Source organism: Mangifera indica, chromosome 3 (assembly GCF_011075055.1).
Source record: "Mangifera indica cultivar Alphonso chromosome 3, CATAS_Mindica_2.1, whole genome shotgun sequence".
In the NCBI taxonomy this organism is placed as follows: Eukaryota; Viridiplantae; Streptophyta; class Magnoliopsida; order Sapindales; family Anacardiaceae; genus Mangifera; species Mangifera indica.
In genome coordinates, this window is record NC_058139.1 from 6069550 (window position 1) to 6088420 (window position 18871).

Below are 18871 nucleotides of genomic sequence, written 5' to 3' on the forward strand. Positions count from 1 at the left end.
TTGAACAATTGAATGGCATGTCATGATTATCAAATTAAACGGTGAAATGAATCAATACACTTCATACTCTGATTTTATCAAATCACAAACAACTATAACAGAAATGAATATACACATTTGAATATATAAATAGGTACATAAATAATAATATGTTAGTATGTGATTATACATTAATATATTTTCAATCAAATAATAACTCTTGATGCCATTATCATTTACAGGGCGAGGAAGATAATAAATCCATACTTCCACATGGTAGCCTTCCACTCATAGTCTGCACAAAGATATATACTCTTACATTACAAACAAAATAAAATGAAAATGAAAATACTGAATATAAGTAAGATTTAAGGCATTTATTATATAGAATATAAAAGGAGGTAAACATGGCAACATCTATGGGTCACATAAAATGGACACATAATAATGATGCTATCACAATTAATTCGTCAGAGAATAAAGCAAATAACAAGATTTACTTGATATATAAAAAAAAATTAATATATATATATTCACAAATTCTAAAATAGCATAAAAAAAATCATGTTACTATTACATATGGTTAAAAAAATGCTATTCGGAGCAAAGTGAAACAATTGTGATGCTACGAAATGAAGAAACGCCTAGTATATGTTGGTGATTAAAGTAAAATAAAATAAAAAATTTAGTCTATAAGAAATGTTACCTTCCCATCATGATTTGACGCTGGGTCATCCGGAGGAACTTACAGAAGGGTCGTAGGAAAGCTTTTGCATTGGGATCGTCCCACTCCAATGATTCCCACCAGTGTTTCTGTAGCCCGATTTCTTTAATTGCAGGCAAGGGAAGAGGCACAGGGAACCTCTCCAATTTTGGACACCAATATACATGAATTTGTCGGAGAGATTCACAAACCAGTATTCCATTACCACCACAAATCCTTTTCAAATTTCTAAGGGATTTCAGACTCATTACTCTCAATTTAGGAAGAGCGAATATGGTGCTACCACTGCTTCCTTGTTCCTTTTCATCATCATCGTCTGCTATCATCTCCTCCATTTTATGACAGCCCTCAACCTCAATCACTTCCAAGTTTTGTAGAGCCGACAAAAACTTTGGTGAGACCAACTTCTTTAAATCCTGACAATTCTGCAAGAAAAGAAATTTAAGATCGGGATAATTGCCTCTCATTAGATCATCAATATCACTTATTCCGGGACAACATCGTAAATGTAGACGTTGAACGTCTGTTGGGAGCATAACCGAATCTTCTCCTTTACCAACTATAAATAACGCTACAAATTTATTTTCATCTTCTAAGGGTTGCGCAAACGTGGACTTAAAATCATAGTGTGCGCTTGTTAAAGGGAAACCAGATCCCCCCACGAGATGGTAACGTTTTGGTGTCTGACCAACCAAGGATTGGACATACGTGTTGAAGTTATAAACACTAACAAAGGACGCTTCAAAAGAATCCAGTCGATTGAATATAATTGCCTCTTCTGATGTTAACACTGGTTCGGAATTCATTGATCCGTAATATATTGTCAATTTTCGGAGTTGCCTGTGTGTACGATGCATTGCAGTTGGCAACACAACTGGTGCAAATAGAAAAAGATTAAGACTTCTAAGGTTTGTCAATCTTGCAATACCTTCCGGCAAACCAGGTATGCTTGTAAACCCAAGGTCCAAATTTTCCAGTGCCGAAAGCTTCTTTAAGGAAGGAACCTCACTTAATTGTTCGCAATGATTAAGCAACAACGCTGTGAGATTCTTCAAGTTGGAGATGGATTTTGGTAACTTCTTAATCTGTGTGTAAGAAAGATCAAGAATCTTCAAACTAGGCATGTTTACAAAGAACACTTCAGGAATATCTTTTAAGGGGTTTCCTTGTAGCAACAAAGTGGAAAGAGCTTGACAATTTGGGGACAAATTTGAAGGAATTTTTGATATGTAATTCCTCATTAAAGAAACCCTCTCAAGATTCTCTTCCCATTCTTGTTCCCTTGGTAATTTTCTCAATCTCTTTCTGGGTTTTATCATGAACAGAGGATTTTTGCTTGTAATCTGCAATGCCATGTCTCTTACAAGATCATGCATTTTTACGCACTTTCCATCATTTGCAATCTCCAACAAACAATTGTTTACAAGTCTATTCAATATAGAATAACCCTCATCATTTGTTGCTTGTATACTACCCCTTTTATCTACTAGTCCTTCCGCAATCCAATAAACTATCAACTCCTCTTTTGGGATTTTGAAGTCTTCTGGATAGAGTGCACAATATAAGAAACAATGTTGCAGTTTTTTACTCTTTAGACGATCATAACTGAATTGTAATTGCCTCGGCACATTTGTTTCCATGCCTTTGACACACTGTATGCTTTTAGATAATTCTTCCAATGCATTCCTCCATTCACAAACGTCATATTGTCCCCTCATACAACTAGCTACTGTGACGATTGCTAGAGGTAAACCAGCACAATGTTCTACCATAGGTTTCACATAGTCTTTTAAAGTTGGAATTTCCAAAATATTAGATCCCACCGTATCAACAAATAACTTCAATGCCTCGTCCTTTAAGAGAGGTATCACCTGGACTATTTTGCAACCCATGGAACAACATACATCTTGTGAACGAGTTGTTATCACCAATTTGCATCCATTTTCTTTTGTAGGTTCAGGAATTCCCACTTTCTCAAGCTGTAATGTCTCCCACATATCATCTAATATCAACACAATCTTTTTTCCTTCCAACATTTTAAACAAGTTTCCAGCTCGTTTCCCTATCTCTTCATTTTTAGGAAGATCTTCTCCCAATGCAGTAGCAATTTCATCCTGCAATTTCATAAGATCAAGTGGCTGAGATACAGTGACCCAAATCACATTTTCAAACTTGTCCGTCTCCTTGAGGAGTTTGTTGTTGACATGAGTTATGATAGTTGTTTTACCAACTCCTCCCATCCCGCAAACGCCTATCTTTGTCACCTCATGACCCATCAGAAATTCCCAAACCTCATTCGTGGCTTTCTTTGCAGTTATCTCACCTACTAATGGTGTTGTTGGTAGTATCACTCCAGGAGCTGGAGGTGAATCAATTACATAGCTCTCAAATGCACCATTCTGGTAATGTTCTTTCACTTCTTCAATCTTTTCGACAACAACCTTCCCCAAACGTATATGTGACAAGCATTTCCCCTTTTTAACTTGTCTCTCAAAATCTTCTACTTCATTATTTATCCTTTGTGTATTTTTCAACCAATTATTGACTTCAGCTTTAGGTAATTTCCTCGTACGACACTCTGTTTTCAACCTTAGTTCAATATCTTCTTTTCGACTATTTAAATCCGTCAATCTTCTTTTGAGAATTTCCATATTCTTATTAAGCTTCCTATAATACTGAACATATCCGCATAACTGAGGCCCTGCAAGCTGTAGAATTTGAGTGATTGTCCCTATAATAGCAGCCATGATCTTGGTCCTTGTAGAAAATAGGTATGTTTGTCTCATTATTTTTGTTTTAATTGTAATATCAAAACATGCAATAATTCTAACTATTGCTAATTTTTAGGGCCAAACAAAAGAAATAGGAAGAATGATTAGATGGTTCGATCTAAATTCTTTCAGTTTCACCTCTTTCAAAAATAAAATTGACCCGATAATTAAGTTTAAAATCGTATTAAGGATACTCGACCATGTACCTGACCGGGTACCATTTTATTTTTTTTAATAAACTTATATAACAATACTAGGTTGTTTTATTATAATATAAAAAACAATACTCGAAGACAAAAAATCTAATTTCACAAGTTCACCCTTACACTTTGCAATTGCACATGATTTCCTCTTATCACGAGTAATTTCAAATCCTAAACTTGATTACTTGACCTTCCATAAACCTATAACTCTTATTTCTGTTTACAACCACAACTATCAACAACCAATTTAACCATCAATAGAAGGACACTAACAAGCCAACACCAAACATCAAGCCTGCTTATGTTCAAAAAAGTTGTCGCAACCTTAAAGGAGACATTAACATGATTTTCGATAGTTTTTTCCATCATTTTGCTCCAATTATAGTGATGAAAGTTATTTTGATGAGAGATGAGGTGAGTGGATTTAAAGTTTGGAGGAAGAAAGGGTTACATTAAGGATGTTTGGTTTAGAGAATATTTTATTACCAAATTAGAAGATTGCCTTAAAGATAAACTACCTTAAGAATTGTTAGGTATAAATTATTAATATGCTTGATAAAATTTGATAAAAATAGATATGTATAAATAATTATTGTATTTGGTTAGAGGTAATAAAAAAATATTAATATATTATATTACTTAAATACCCTCGGATATAATTATTTTAAAATATTTTTTATGTTATTTGTTATATTAATTAAAAATGAGATTATTTTTGCCCAAAAAAATTAATAAATAATGATATAGTTATAATAAAATCAAAATTATTTTGATAATCTTTTAATACTTGAGGTGGAGGTGGTAATTAAATTATCTCATTAACTACCTGCCACGTCACCATTAGAATAGAAGATTACCGAAATTTTTTATTATTTATAAACAAAACAAAGTAATATAAGTAATAAAGAATAGATTATTAGAGTAATATTTTTACCTTGGGAACCAAACGCTCCCTAAGAGTTTTGACAGATGAAAAATGAGGCTCTAATAAAGGAGAATTTGAAGGGTGTAATGGTGGTTGTTCTTATGGAAATGGTAGAGATGGGCTTACAAAATGGTGGATGGGTGATTGAGAGAGAGGGTTGGTGACGTGTAATACTCCCATGTGATATCAAGGTCAATTTAGTAATTTTCATGTCAATGATGAATACATTAATTACTATATAAATGTGGGTTATGAGAAAATATGCTTTAAGTTAAAAGTGTACAAGTAAAAATAGGTTGAATGGTCATTTTAGAAAGTGAAATGTTTATTTAGCATTTGACAGGTGGGCGATTTAGATAACACCACGTCAATATACAATTAAAATGATGAATAATTATTTCCAATAAGGTAAACACTTATTTCGATTGATTCTCTAGTTGAAAATTTATAAAAAGGAATCACAATTTGCATGATCAAATTAACTCTTACGCAAAAAACAAAACCTTAACTATTTATACCATATTTTAGCCTTTAGAAGCACAACAAGGTAGGGAGATTCAAGTTTGCATCGCTAAAATCCAAGTAGAGAATTATTTTCATTCTCATATTGATATATGTTTCTAGGATTGATAAAGGAAGTTGTGGTAGATGAAATTCCAATTTTCTATTATAAGAGTATGCCTTGATCAATGTTTATTTGACAATTGAATTGCTTAGAAGTTATGTAATTTGAGATGACATATGTATGCCCACAATTGTTGATAAATGGTTGGATTATGGACATGAGTTATGTATGAGATGAGATAGGGTAGGTTTGATTTAGATGTTTATCTTTTGTATTCATTGAAAATATACTATTAGATTGTAGATATTGATTTGGTGAAAAGAAGTCCAAACAAAAATAGTAAATTCCTTCAATACATACTCGATGGAACGGTTGTCTCATACAAGGATAGGATTTACAAAATCACGATGGAATGTCTGCATAAAAGACAGGGGTGACAGTTCTTGACACGTAAACTAGATTGCAATGAACATTTGTTCTAAAGTTGAGAACATTTGTTTAATATTAGAAATTTCAAAATATCCTTAGATATATGAATAGTCGTTTAGAAAACAGTGATAATTATTCAATAAAAAAGAGAGAAAACACTCTTCCCATAGTTTTAAATACCGGTTCTATAACATAGTAAAGGAATGGTTATCCCATAATAGAGAACACCTATTCCAAGAAACTATTCCACAAGTTTAAGGGACGATATGAATACGTACAAGTTTGAAATATGCCTAAGTTTTTTAATAAAGTAGTGCATGAGTCATAAGGAAGTTATATAAGAGGTGAAAACTTTAGCAAACCAAATGATAAGTTTAATAAGAGCTTAAGTATAAGTTCATGTTTTATAAAATTATATCGAGTATTCCTCCGTGAGATAAGCCAACATATTTTTATATGTTTTCTTAGTTCTTAGTTTATTGGTGTACTGATTTCTAAAATGTTTTATAAAATGTTCATATGTGTACATTAGATTATGAGTTTATAAGATAGAGAATAGAAGATGAAAAGTGATGAAAGAAAAGAAAAGAAAAGGAATGTAAGGTGTCAGGTCTTTTACTTATTGAGTAATTATCACCCACTCATTTCTATTATGTTTTACATGTAACACGTGATTGACATAGAAGAATTATTGAGATTATGAGATTTACTTTATATTATGTTTAGTAATTTAGTAATCATGTGTTGTACACACACACACACACTAATGATTGTTTTAATATTTGGGACATTTTTTGAACTCTTTCATTTAAATGGAAATTGATTGTTATTAATGATATTAATTTATTTAAAGTTATTTTATTATCGCAAATATAAGTTTACTCATGTTAAAGTATATAAGAGTATTAAAAAGTAACATAACTCTTTCAGAACAGTCTTTTTGAGAAGAGTTATTATATGACATCCTAAGACTTAATTTGCTCTTAATTTATATAAAATGATATTGTTTGATATGTTAAATGAAAGGAATATGATAGTTACGAGGAATAAGATTTAAAAAAAAGCAAACAAAAAAAAAAAAATAGAAGAAGATCTTAAAACAGGGTCAAGTACTTGAAACTAAAATTGAAATTGATCAGATATATTTATTTTTATACAAGTTTTGACTTTGGTTTCAATTCTTTTTTTTTTTTTTCAATAGAATAAAATATTGGAACCTACTCACCTCTACTAAATTTGTCTAAATTATTTTATTATAGATTTTGTATATATTAATTACAATTGCAGAGAAATTTTCATCAAGAGTCAATGATAAAGTGAAAAAAAAAAAAGTTATGTATGATGTTAATCACACTGTCATTCATAACTAATTAACCTTAGTTCCAACAGAATATAATGAATTCTTTTACAAAAATAAAAATATGGCGTACCTCAAGTTTTGATTTGATCTTCAAATAATATGAAAGATAGCCGCAACAAACTTCAAAGCAGAAAGAAATATAAATAAGAATAATGCTTGTTGAAATCCAGCAGAAACCTTTTTTTTTTTTTTTTTTTCTAATTTATGTATTTTGCTTTCGGTTATTAAGATTGGGTAAATATTATTGGCATTTTCAGATAAGCTGGTGGGGCTCGTAATATGTTTTTGTTGTAAATTAAAAAATTTATTAAAACAAGAGAGCACATATTTAATCTATCACATAAATAAATATACGTACGTAGAAACATTTCTAACTTTCTGATTCATGTATAAAATTTAGAAAGAAAAACAAAAATAAAAAAAATTGCACCTCAGGCAGTCGAATATGCAGCTTCAATCTTCAAATATTTGTACGAATGAAATTATAGAGATTATTGGCAGGAAAGCTGATTGTTGGGAGGAAGCGAAAGACAAGTTATTGCAAAATGAAATCTGTGTTTGTAAACAGAAATAAGAATATACAATAAAGAATTAATAGAAATTGAAGAAAAGTACCAAAGGGAGCATGCTGCGCAGTCAAGAAAAGAAAGGAATGCTTACTAAAATTCTAAACTTCTTTGATTTTGAAAGGAATCTAATCTTTAGCTCAATTTCTCAATTTTCAATTGTCTGTTAAGAATACATGTACCACTTCATATAAATGAAAGCTCAACTCGCTTAGCACAAACCAGAATAATCTTGAGGTACAAGCAAAAGGAAGAAACGAACCAGTACTTTTAATTTGAACTTGAACTTCTTTATCAAAATTTCAAGCAAATTGTGCCCAACAGCTCAGAGAGAAAACACAATTCAGATTTAAAATTGGAACAGTTAAGGCAAGAGTTAGTTAATATGCCATGGTCGTCGGTAAATGAGAAGGCATAAGTTCACATAGCATATTGGCTTCACAACAAATTATATAGATATAAGATAAGAAACTTACAGACTGCTTTCAGTTTCAGCACATCACATAAATAAACTGGAACAAATATTACCTGCCACGGCCTCTCCCAATCAAGCGGCATTGGCCAAGCACCAAACCAAGCTCCGATAACAGTTCCATGGGCTGGTAAACAAATTATATAGTCTACAAATCCATTTGGCCTAAAGAGTAAATTGATTCAAATTTCACATCAGAATGTTAAAATTGTAGCACAATTTCAGTTAACTGATTTCACCAGTAAAATCTTTATTTGAGCTTCCTTGAGTTTAAGAAAGCAAACTATATAGTTCCTCCTTTAATAAGTCATGAAGAGGAAAAACAGATAAAATGCTAAAACGAAAAAAACCCTGTCTCTGTCAATGTCTACTTCTTATCTGTCAACATGCAGACTCCATGAACAAAGTTGAGGAAGCTCAATTATAAACCCAAGATTTGGTACCAAAACATCATGACCTACTATACTAAAACTAATTATTATGTGCAGTTATATATGTTGTCAATAACAGAAACAAAAACCACCAAAAAAGTGAGAAGGCTTACTTTGTATGTGCAAATATACGTCACCAATCTTCCCAAGACGTGCCATATACTGAAGCAGCAGGCACAAACTGCCAGTACACCAGATGAAAATTCAGTGATATGGTAACAATAATACAAATAATAATAACAAACGAAAACTTCTTTCACATGACATAACATTGTGACATTTTATAACTGCAATGTGGGTGTAAAATTATATACAAGAATGAGGTTTAATTCAACTACAATTTCTTAGTTAGAGTACAGCAGGAAAAGCTGAAAGAAGTTCTATACTTACAGTGAAAAGTGACATTATTAGAGACCAATGAATGGTATTTGACAAATACCTGTATCCAATAAGAAAGACGCATGACCAATGCAAATTTTGTAAAATGACTTAATTTGATTTGAACCAATATATTGCATCTACAAATTATTTGCAGTTAAATAAATTTAAGTCCATATTTATCTTGAAACATTTTGTCTCCACGATTTTGAAAACTAAGTCACAGTTGGGATTTGGACAATCAGAACTTTTTTTGCATAAATTCCCCACCCAACTTTATCCATTACATTAAATTTTCACTTTCCTTTTGGGAAGAAAATACAAAAGCCAGAAAGTTTAAAAGGAAACAAGAAAAACACTTGAAGAAAATGTAGGGGATTTGTATACCCGACAAGGAATAAAGATTTTGTTTATGGAACTATGAGTGAACCCATTTTTTCAGACCTCAACTGTGACTTCTGTTTCCACAATAATAGTAAAAGGCATAAATATTTATCTACCATTATTTCACATATTGAATGCCCACAGGTGCACCCAAAGCAATAGCTCCTAAAGCATTTACAAGAGCCCCTACAAAGTAGAAGATGTAACAGTTATTTTATGTTATGCATAAAAAAAAGGGAGCAGAAACCCTTGAATAAAAATAAAATGGGCTGAAAAATAAAGACATACATGAGATGTTAAACAAAACATATATGATCCTTCTCTTTTAACAACCGTCTTTACAAGGTAATGCTAGCCTAAACCAAGCTATATTTCTCTAAAGGCTGACACAAGACTGTTACAGTAAAAACTAAAGTTAAACACATGACAAGTAGTGATCATTCAATGTAACAGGAAAACTTCTATTTTAGAACCCATTTGTACTCATAGCCTTCCGTCTTCAAATTGACTGAAAAAGATGACACACACAACAAAAATTTGCTTATAAGCAGGAAATACTTCATTTATTAACTACAAGAGCAAAATTATTGAAACTAACAAAGCAAAGCACATAACAAAAACCTTTCCAATAGAAGTGTATCGAACCTACAATGACTATGAATATTTGTCAAACCACAGTTAAATGCAACAGAAATTTTTCTTATTTAGCCTGTATAACAAACTAATCCAACATTATTTAGAATCATATACACATCAATAAAAACCAATAAAATAAAATTTAATTTTGGGATTGAAAAAAATATATATTGTTTCATTCAAATATAAAGCAGAATATGTTCTGCTTTATCTTCAAACTAAATGGAAGAAAACATAAAACTATATGTACAGACACAAAATTCTAAAATAGAAACCATGCTAAATAAACTAGAGAAGAAGTATTTTGAAAAGTAAGACAAATGAAAAAGACAATATAAACAGGAGATACAGGAATATCAGACTAACCGACAGGGAGTCCCAGTAGGCCTTGCACCACAGCTTTGAAATACTGTCACAAACATCAAGTGAAAAAGAATAAGAATCACATGAAAAACCGATATCAAATAAACATAGGACTTCGTACAATAACAGCGAACCGGTACCCTTCCATGAAACAGTTTAATAGTAGCATTATTTCCAGATTTCTAGAGAAAAACGACTTGTCATATTTTACAAGTACAAAATGTTTTGTAAACAGTTTTAATGCTAGAAAGGAAACATGTGTGTGTATAAGCATAGACAATATTGCTCTTTTATTGCCACATCATTTGCACCCATAAAATAAATTTAATTTTCATTCTGTTGTACTCACACCTAGGGCTGGACTCGAGCCGAGCCAGCTCGAGCCCGAAACGAGCCGGACTCGATCCAACTCGAGCTCGAGTTGGCTCAGGAGATTTTTTTTAAAAATTTTTTAAACAAAACGACGTCGTTTTAACTAATATATATTAAAAACGATGTCGTTTTGATAACGAAAAACGAGCCGAGCCGAACTCGAGCCCGAAACTAGCCGGCCTTAGCTGAGCTCGAGCTGGCTGCGAGCCGAGCTCGGCTCAACTCGAATCCAGCCCTACTCACCCCTGCACATTAGCTAGTGCACAAAGACAAAATTTGAACAGCAGCATTTCACACATAAAAAAAAAAAATCCCAAAAACAAGCAAATAAAAGAATTAACAAAAATAATGTGCATTACCGAGGATTTCACAATGTACATATGTTTTATCTGAACAAAGTCATGAGAAGTTAATTACTAACGATTCATTACATATGTTTCAGTATGATTATTTAAAATGATTTTCTAGAATATGTGCTATGAATAGTATTGTACTTGATGTAAGGCAATATTTCACGATGTTATTGCTAGCTAGCCCATTGTTTTGACTGTACATTTTGCATAAAATTTTCCTCTACTATGGATACAAACTGGAGAATATAATACCATTCAATATATGTGTAAGTGTAAAAAATAGGAATCTTTTTGGCTAGTTTCCAATTGCAAAATAAGACTTTAAAGCCTCATGAATGTTTCTATCCATTTATTCTTAAGTGTGTAAGACTTTGTTCCACAAAAACAGTAACTCATGTAGAGATTTGTCAACCAACACTTGAAAGTACCAAACCAATCACAATTACAATAGGGAACAAAGGAACAATATTTGAAAGAACTATTTAAAAACTAAAATTTTGGCAGAATGCAAAGTTTTCTAGCCTTTACTTATTCTTGTAGATTGAGAGCAAAGGATCCTATAATGACAGTTTTGTCTAGCCATGTATAACTAAGAGCATTAACAAGTTAGACTTCATTTTATTTCACTTTTTGGGTAATATGTAAGTGACAAATGAATTGATATAGTTCTTTTTGGTAATTATATGTAATAGATGAGTATACACAGTAGTATAATATTAGTCATAAAGAAAAGAAAAGGCAACAAAATAAGCGAGATATACCTAAAGAAATTGATTTGTGGCGACAAACGTAATTGACCTTCATCAATACTGACTGGAAAAATTAGGACACTGACGCATTTATGACACGAAAAGCATTTCTACAACATTGTTGCTTGAACCTAGTTAATTTCTCATGGTGTACCTTGTATTTCTAATTCTCCAACTTTGACAAATTATCAGCTAAATTTCAAAATTTTGTATAAAAAAAAGTTTAATATTACTTAGTAGGGATTTTGTCAATCACGTTGTGAGCATTACAATGCACCAAAACTTCAATATTAAAAGCTCCTGCACTTCTTCTAATAAAATAGAAAGACAAATGAATGATAAAAAAATGAAGACACTCATCCAATTTCTCATCAATCAAATGAATGGTAAAAAAACTTAAACTAAAGTTGTAATTAAAAAGAAAAATAAAGAGAGCGATTTGTTACCTCTGTGATCTAGTAAAGTAAACAACAAAGAATTGCTAATAAAAAACCAACTGGGAAGAAGGACTTACCGATGAGTTGAGCGATGATTGGGACGGATGACAATACCGCTACGAAACTACTGGATGACAAGTTGGTTGAAGCCTAAGATGATGACTGAAACTAGAACGATGGTGGCGAAGCTGTGATACAAGAAACAACGCCAATGGCGCCGGAGAATTCAAGATGATAAGATCAGGTGTGGGCTGTGGCTGCGCTGTGATGCAAAGAGGGAGAGATAGAGATGTTTGCTTTTAGACTTACGACTGTGGATGTACTGTATGTTTCATATGCAATAAATCAAAAATGAATATTTTAATATACTTTTTAAAACATATTTATTTACAGTTTAATTAGCTTTAAAAAATCACTTAAGGCGCAATCTAAATCATAAAACACTTTTTCAAAATTTCTTAACTTAAATTAATCTATTTTATAATTCAAATTAAATTAACTAATTTTATAATCAAAATCAAACAAAATAATAATTTTTAAATTATTTTATTTTATTTTTTGAATTAAACCAAATTATATGCGCTCTTGATTACTTTCCATAAGAAAAGCAAGGAATTTTCTTTCAACCCTGAGGATTCTGTTTTAAGAAAAATTACTAAGAGCAGTGATTCACAGTTAAAAAAAAAAAAAAGTGTAAACAAATACACAAATTAAATTTAAAAAGGGGAAGTCGACAAAAATCCTAATAAACTTTAAAGTTGGGGAAGATTGGTACAAACAAAAAAAAAAAAACACAAATAAAAACTAACCCTAACTTAAAAGCATTTATGTTTTTCAATGGTTATAGTGTCAAACTCTAATTGTCATAATACACTTTCTTTAAATGTGGTCTTATCAAACCTAACCAAATTTCATTTTATGTGGTTCAATTCGGTCAAATTTTTTTTTTTTGTTGTAATTTTAATTAATAAATCTAATTAAATTACCGATAACCATAATTAAAGATGAGACTATAATTTTATAAAAGTTAAATAGTTAAAAATAATATAATCATTTTCTTTTGTGGTAACAAGAGTTAGGCTTTAGGTTAAAATTTATGGGATTAGAAGCTGTGATGTTAAGTGGGAAATAGTAATTGACTCAACAAATAATCGAAAATATAAAAGCTAACCTCTAGAAGTTGAGTGTTGATTTTGGTGAAGAGTGGTGCTGGGTTGGGGTTGACTTGTTAATATTGGGTGTGGTGGGCTTACTGGTTTTCCCTTTTTAAAAGATAATATATGAAAAATATTAACATCTTATGAAAAGGGAAAGCAAATCTATGTCCAACGGTCCAAGTTCTAACGTATGACCGATTACGTCATATTTCAATAACAAATTCCTTATTGTGTCAAAAAATTTAATAAGAAACAAAAGAATAATGCTACAAAATAATATTACAGAAATATAACCAGGTCATGATAAATATACAGATTATGCATTTTAATTCACGGAAATTATTATTAATTAAATATTATCAAAGCCAATAGGTTCTTGAACTTCATCAATTGGAGTTGGAACTGCATTTAGATTGGCAGGAGCATTTTTTGATGATAGAGTGAATGGAGGTGATGTACTTGGCGGCGAAGGCGGTGATTTAGCAGGCTTCGCATTACAATCCTCCTTCACAAACTTATTGTTTAATCTCTCAACTGCAACAATAAAAAAGGCAGGTGATAGATCGATGTCCATCATTTTACTCTCACTATCAGCTTCGTTAAATCCTCCTAGAAAATCTCTACGAATTAGAAATGAAAAAATATAACAATTTGTTCCACTTGTCGTTAAAACCCTTCCACTATATATATGTACACACACACACACACACACACACACACTTGAAAAGTTGTTATTTCATTAATAGAAGAAGTGGGGATCATTCCAAGTAAAACGATGAAAAAAACAAGAAATATGAGGATTAACAGTGGTATCTTCATCTTTGACTTTTTACATTCAAAAAATTGAAATACAGACTATAATTTTGCTAGTTGCAAGAAGCTACGTAAACAATGAGTTAGAGTTACCTTTGACATTTTTCAATTATATTTGGTAAAAATTATCGGCCGGTTAAGCACGTAGGCAAATTAAATGGGCATTATTCAGTTAATTGATTTCATCAGTAGAATCTTCATTGAGCTTCCTTAAAATTATGAAAAAATACTATAAAGTTCCTCCTTTAATAAAGCATGAGGAAAAAAAACAGATATGAAGCTAAAACCGAAAAAAACCTTGTTTCTGTCAATGTGTACTTCTTATCTTTTATGGGCATATATGGAAACAAACCGCAATTACGGGCAGAGGGCAACATGCACACTCAATGAAGTCATGAACAAAGTTGAGGAAGCTCAATTATGAACCCAAGATTTACTACAAACACATCATGACCTCCGATACTAGAACTATTAATGATGTGCATTTATATACGTTGTCAATAACATAACCACCGAAAATGTAAGAAGGCTTAGTTTGTATGTGCAAATATGTGTCGCCAATCTTCCCTAGATGAGCCGTATACTGAAGCAGCAGGCATAAACTGCCAGTACACCAGACGAAAATTCGGTGATATGGTAACAATAATACAAATAATAATAATAAACGAAAACTTCTTTCGCATAACATGGTGACATTTTATATACAAGACATGAGGTTTAATTCAACGGACTTTCAACTACAATTTCTTAGTTATGAGCACAGCAGGAAAAGCTGAAAGAAGTCATGTAGTTACAGTGAAAAGTGACATTAGCAGAGACCAATGAATGGTGTTTGACATATAACTGTAGTTAATAAGAAAGAGGCATGATCAATGCAAATTTTGTAAAAAGACAATTTGATTTGAACCAATATAAAATTGCATCTACAAATTATTTAAATTTAAACAAATTAAAGTCCATAGTTATCTTGAAACATTTTGTTTCCACGATTTTGAAAACAAAGTCACAGTTGAGATTTAGACAATCAGAACAATTTTATTACATAAATTCCCCCACCCAACTTTATCCATTATATTAAATTGTGATTTCTGTTTTCATAATAATAGTAAAAGGCACAAATTTTTATGTACCATTATTTCACATACTGAAATGCTCGCAGGTGCACCCAAAGCAACAGCTCCTAAGGCATTTTTTCAAGAGCCCCTGCAAAGTAGAAGATGTATCAGTTATTTTATGTTATGCACAAAAAACAAAGGGAACAGAATCCCCTGCCTAAAAATAAAATGGGCTGAAAAAATAAAGACATACATGAGATGTTAAACAAAACATAGATGATCCTTCTGTTTTAACAACTGTTGTTACAAGCATTAAATTATAAAATGAAACTTCTTTCAAATTTTATTTTCAAATATCCACTTCCTGTAACTAAAATGTCTTCTAATCTCTAGTCAGCACCTAACCAGCCTCAAAACACCTGTTTTTGCAACTGCACACAAACTTGACATCTATATAAACATTTACAACTTGCATCAATCTGACAGGACACCCCTCCCTCCCCCTCCCGTAAAGAATGTATGATGTCACTATGCTCGCCATAAAAACTTTAACTAGCTCGCCTAATCTGATAACTGATACTGCTTATATTGTCAAACTTCACTGGTCATGTTGCTTCTTCTTGGATAACAAGAGCGATCTTATACACCGGATGACATACCTTATAATTATAGCAAACTTGTGTATCACCATTGGTTCACCAAGTATTGCAAAGCAACAATTGGCTTGGACCAAGCGGAATCACCTGTTGTATAGAGGTGATAATCCTGATGACCCCTCGAAAGCGCCTGCTGCAAATCATTGTTTACATTGACTACTCCTTCACCAGTAACTTCATCACTGTCAGAGTCACCCTGTTCACTATGGGAACTATCAGACTCAGCATCTTCATTCATTGGAGGCGGCACAATAGAAGTCGAACTATCATCACCATCGCTTGCCTCGCTATTTTCCATTTTGTATAACCTTAAAGGACGAAAAAGTTTACTCAAAATCATTATTTCTACCGCAAAAAGAATGAATTGATAAGGTCAATGCGTCAGTCTTGAAGACTGGTAAAACTGCACAAACTAACAACAATGGTGATCAAATAAATTCTAAACTAGACAACAGTCAAACAAGAAATTCAGCTATCCAAATTATTTCACAGAACCCATTTCATCATCGAAGGGAGAACCCCATTCTTCCAAAAACATTTACATAATGCACAATACTAATTCATTTCATCATTTTCTCCCTAATTGTCTCAGAAGGTGGCAACCAAACAAGAAAACAATATAAAGAGTAATAATTAAAGTAAAAAAGATTCAAAGGTTTCAGAATCTTGGCACTTACAAGGAAGTGAGTAAAACAAGTCAATGTTGAAAGATTTAAAGATGAATAAATATAATGAGTGATAAATGATAATTAAGTTTTTAAAAAAATACAAAACAATGAATTGAAAAAGAAGACCGTTACTACAAACAAAGAATACAAAACAATGAAGAAACAAACGAATGAAATTGAAGGGCAAAGGTCTTTAATCTCTCTGCCACTAGCTCAGGAGAAGGCCAATTTTTTATTTTTCTTTTTTCTGTTGAGTGTTTTGGCGCTTACAGTTATTGAGTTTCTGGAGAGTGCACTCAGGGTCCATGTAAACTTCATTTATGTTGTTGTCGCTGTCCTGGCATGTACAGCACTGCAAGGGCACGGGTCAAGTCAAACTTCTATTTTATTGAAGCGATGCGTTTTAACGAAAGTAATAGTAAGGATGAGACTGAGGTCCAAGTAAAAATTAGTCAAAATTTTACCATTGTTGCACTGCCTCTATGAACCTTTTTTTTGTAAGAAAACTATTGAAGAGATTTTAAGCCACTTTTTCCTTTTAATATTCTTGGTCTTGACATGAGTTTCTAGTATACATATATGATGATGATGAGTTATGTGAGTTATAGTTATCACAGTGAGTTGATAGTGCAAGTCAATGCATACTTGGTTAATGCCAATTATATTTACAGAGTATTTTGCCATGAGTTATCACAAGGCATCACAAATTGACATCTCCGCCGTTTTGTATGAGTCTTGCCCACATGCTTTGTGTGAGTTATCATGCAACCATTGAAATGTTAACATGATTTTTCTTTGTTAATGTGATTGTGCATTCTCACTTCATTGTAACTTTTCATTCTTTGTTGATGATGACTTTTTTTTTTATAACTAATTTGATTACTTTTATCTTATTTGGTGTTATCTCTTTTTTATTGTAGTTGTTGACGAAGATTAAAGATATTTTCATAATTTTAATAAAAAAATAAATTGGTAATTGACATTCATATTAAGTATTCAAAGTAATTTTATTATTTTACTAAAAATGACAGACCAGTGATTTATAGTAAAGCTAAACATTTAAAAAGTTAATCTTATAAGCTTAAAGTGTGAAAAAAATCATTTCATCAAAATTCAAGTTGAACTTTTGATTTTATAATTTGAGCTTTATAATTCATTTCACAAATTATTTGAACAAAAATTAGTATGATAATCACATTAATTTTACAACTTTCCATATGATAAGAAATTATTAATTTATTTTTATATATTTATATATTAATTTGCTTTTTGAAAAACTTTATTTGTTTGAATATTACATGTCAAATAAAAAATTTAAATTCTGACACGATTATTTCAAATTGTATGTGGGTGTTTATTAAAAAAGGAATTAATTTTTTCATTAATCCTAAATGAAAAATGTAATTCCCTTTCAATTCTTATGTGTATTTGGTTTAGCTTTGAAACCTGATTGAGAAGACATAGCCCAACCGCCAGCCCAGTGAGGAAGTAAATTGACAGAATAAAATATTTCAACATTAATAGAAGATGAAATTAGATATGACAATTTAAGCACGATTTTATAAACCTTGGCTTTCTCTAACCGTAATAGAAAGAAAATTCTTAAATTAATTTTTATTATATATATTAAAATAATTAATATATTATATTTACATCATTTAAAATATTAAATTAATTTTAATTTTATTATTTAATATATTTATATTATATTTAAAAAATATAAAAAAAATTGATTCTTATAAATACAAAAGATAATTTTCCTCCACCAAAACAAAAGAATGGAAAGAAAATCTTTCTCTACCAAAAGACAACAGAGAATCAATTTTTTTCTCATAATAGGAACGTACCAAAAATGAAAATTAATATTCTCTACAAAAATATGGATCCCCTCTTCGTTACGATCCTTAAATGAAATCTTAGAACAATTAAATTGCACGTAATGATTATCCAATGAAACAGTGAAATGAATCAATACACTTAATGGCCCCATTTGATCAAATCACAAACAATATACAAATAAATAAATCACAAACAATATAGCTTTGATTTAAAATTATTTAATTAAATAATATCACATCATTAATATTCAAATTTATATTTTAAAAGATGGTTACATACAGTTTCAGTGTTTATCAAACCACAAACAAAAATTACAGAAAGATTCAAATATTTACATGATTAATTGAACGCACGCCAAATTCTTCTGTGGGATGATGCCATTATTATTTCCAGGACAAGGAAAAGTAGTCTCCGAAATTTTTCTGCACAAGGATGAATACTGTCACGTTACAAACAAAATAAAATGAAAATACTAAATATAAGTAAGATTTAAAGCATTTATTGTATAGAATATAAAAGAAGCTAAACATGGCTACATAAATGGGTCTCATAAAATGGACATAATAACGATGCTATCACAATTAAT

The 18871-nt window shown here is 31.1% G+C and overlaps 2 protein-coding genes across 3 annotated transcripts in view; both read right to left on the reverse strand.

Annotated features, from left to right (window-relative positions):
• On the reverse strand, positions 1–7462 carry LOC123210654 (probable disease resistance protein At1g61300). Of its 2 annotated transcripts, XM_044629126.1 has the most exons (4): positions 7387–7462; positions 7027–7076; positions 686–3460; positions 1–274 (listed from the first exon to the last, which is right to left on the reverse strand). In XM_044629126.1, the coding sequence occupies exons 3-4, from the start codon at positions 3448–3450 to the stop codon at positions 268–270; spliced, it is 2772 nt and encodes a 923-aa protein (XP_044485061.1). In that variant the 5' UTR covers positions 3451–3460; positions 7027–7076; positions 7387–7462; the 3' UTR covers positions 1–267. The 2 variants fall into 2 exon arrangements, with proteins under 2 accessions (XP_044485061.1, XP_044485060.1); XM_044629125.1 differs by lacking the exons at positions 7027–7076; positions 7387–7462 and having other exon boundaries at positions 686–4227.
• Positions 7463–7609: 147 nt separating this feature from the next.
• The window catches only part of LOC123210658 (phosphatidylinositol-glycan biosynthesis class F protein), a 33745-nt gene continuing 22483 nt past the window's right edge, over positions 7610–18871 (reverse strand). Inside the window, exon 7 of the mRNA XM_044629132.1 lies at positions 7610–8159. Within this exon, the coding sequence (XP_044485067.1) occupies positions 7961–8159 (199 nt within the window). The 3' untranslated portion in view covers positions 7610–7960. The remainder of the gene's footprint in view (positions 8160–18871) is intronic.

Excerpts from the sequence above, each read along its gene's own strand:
- LOC123210654 (XM_044629125.1), bottom strand. The coding sequence starts at position 3,489 with ATGAGACAAACATACCTATTTTCTACAAGGACCAAGATCATGGCTGCT.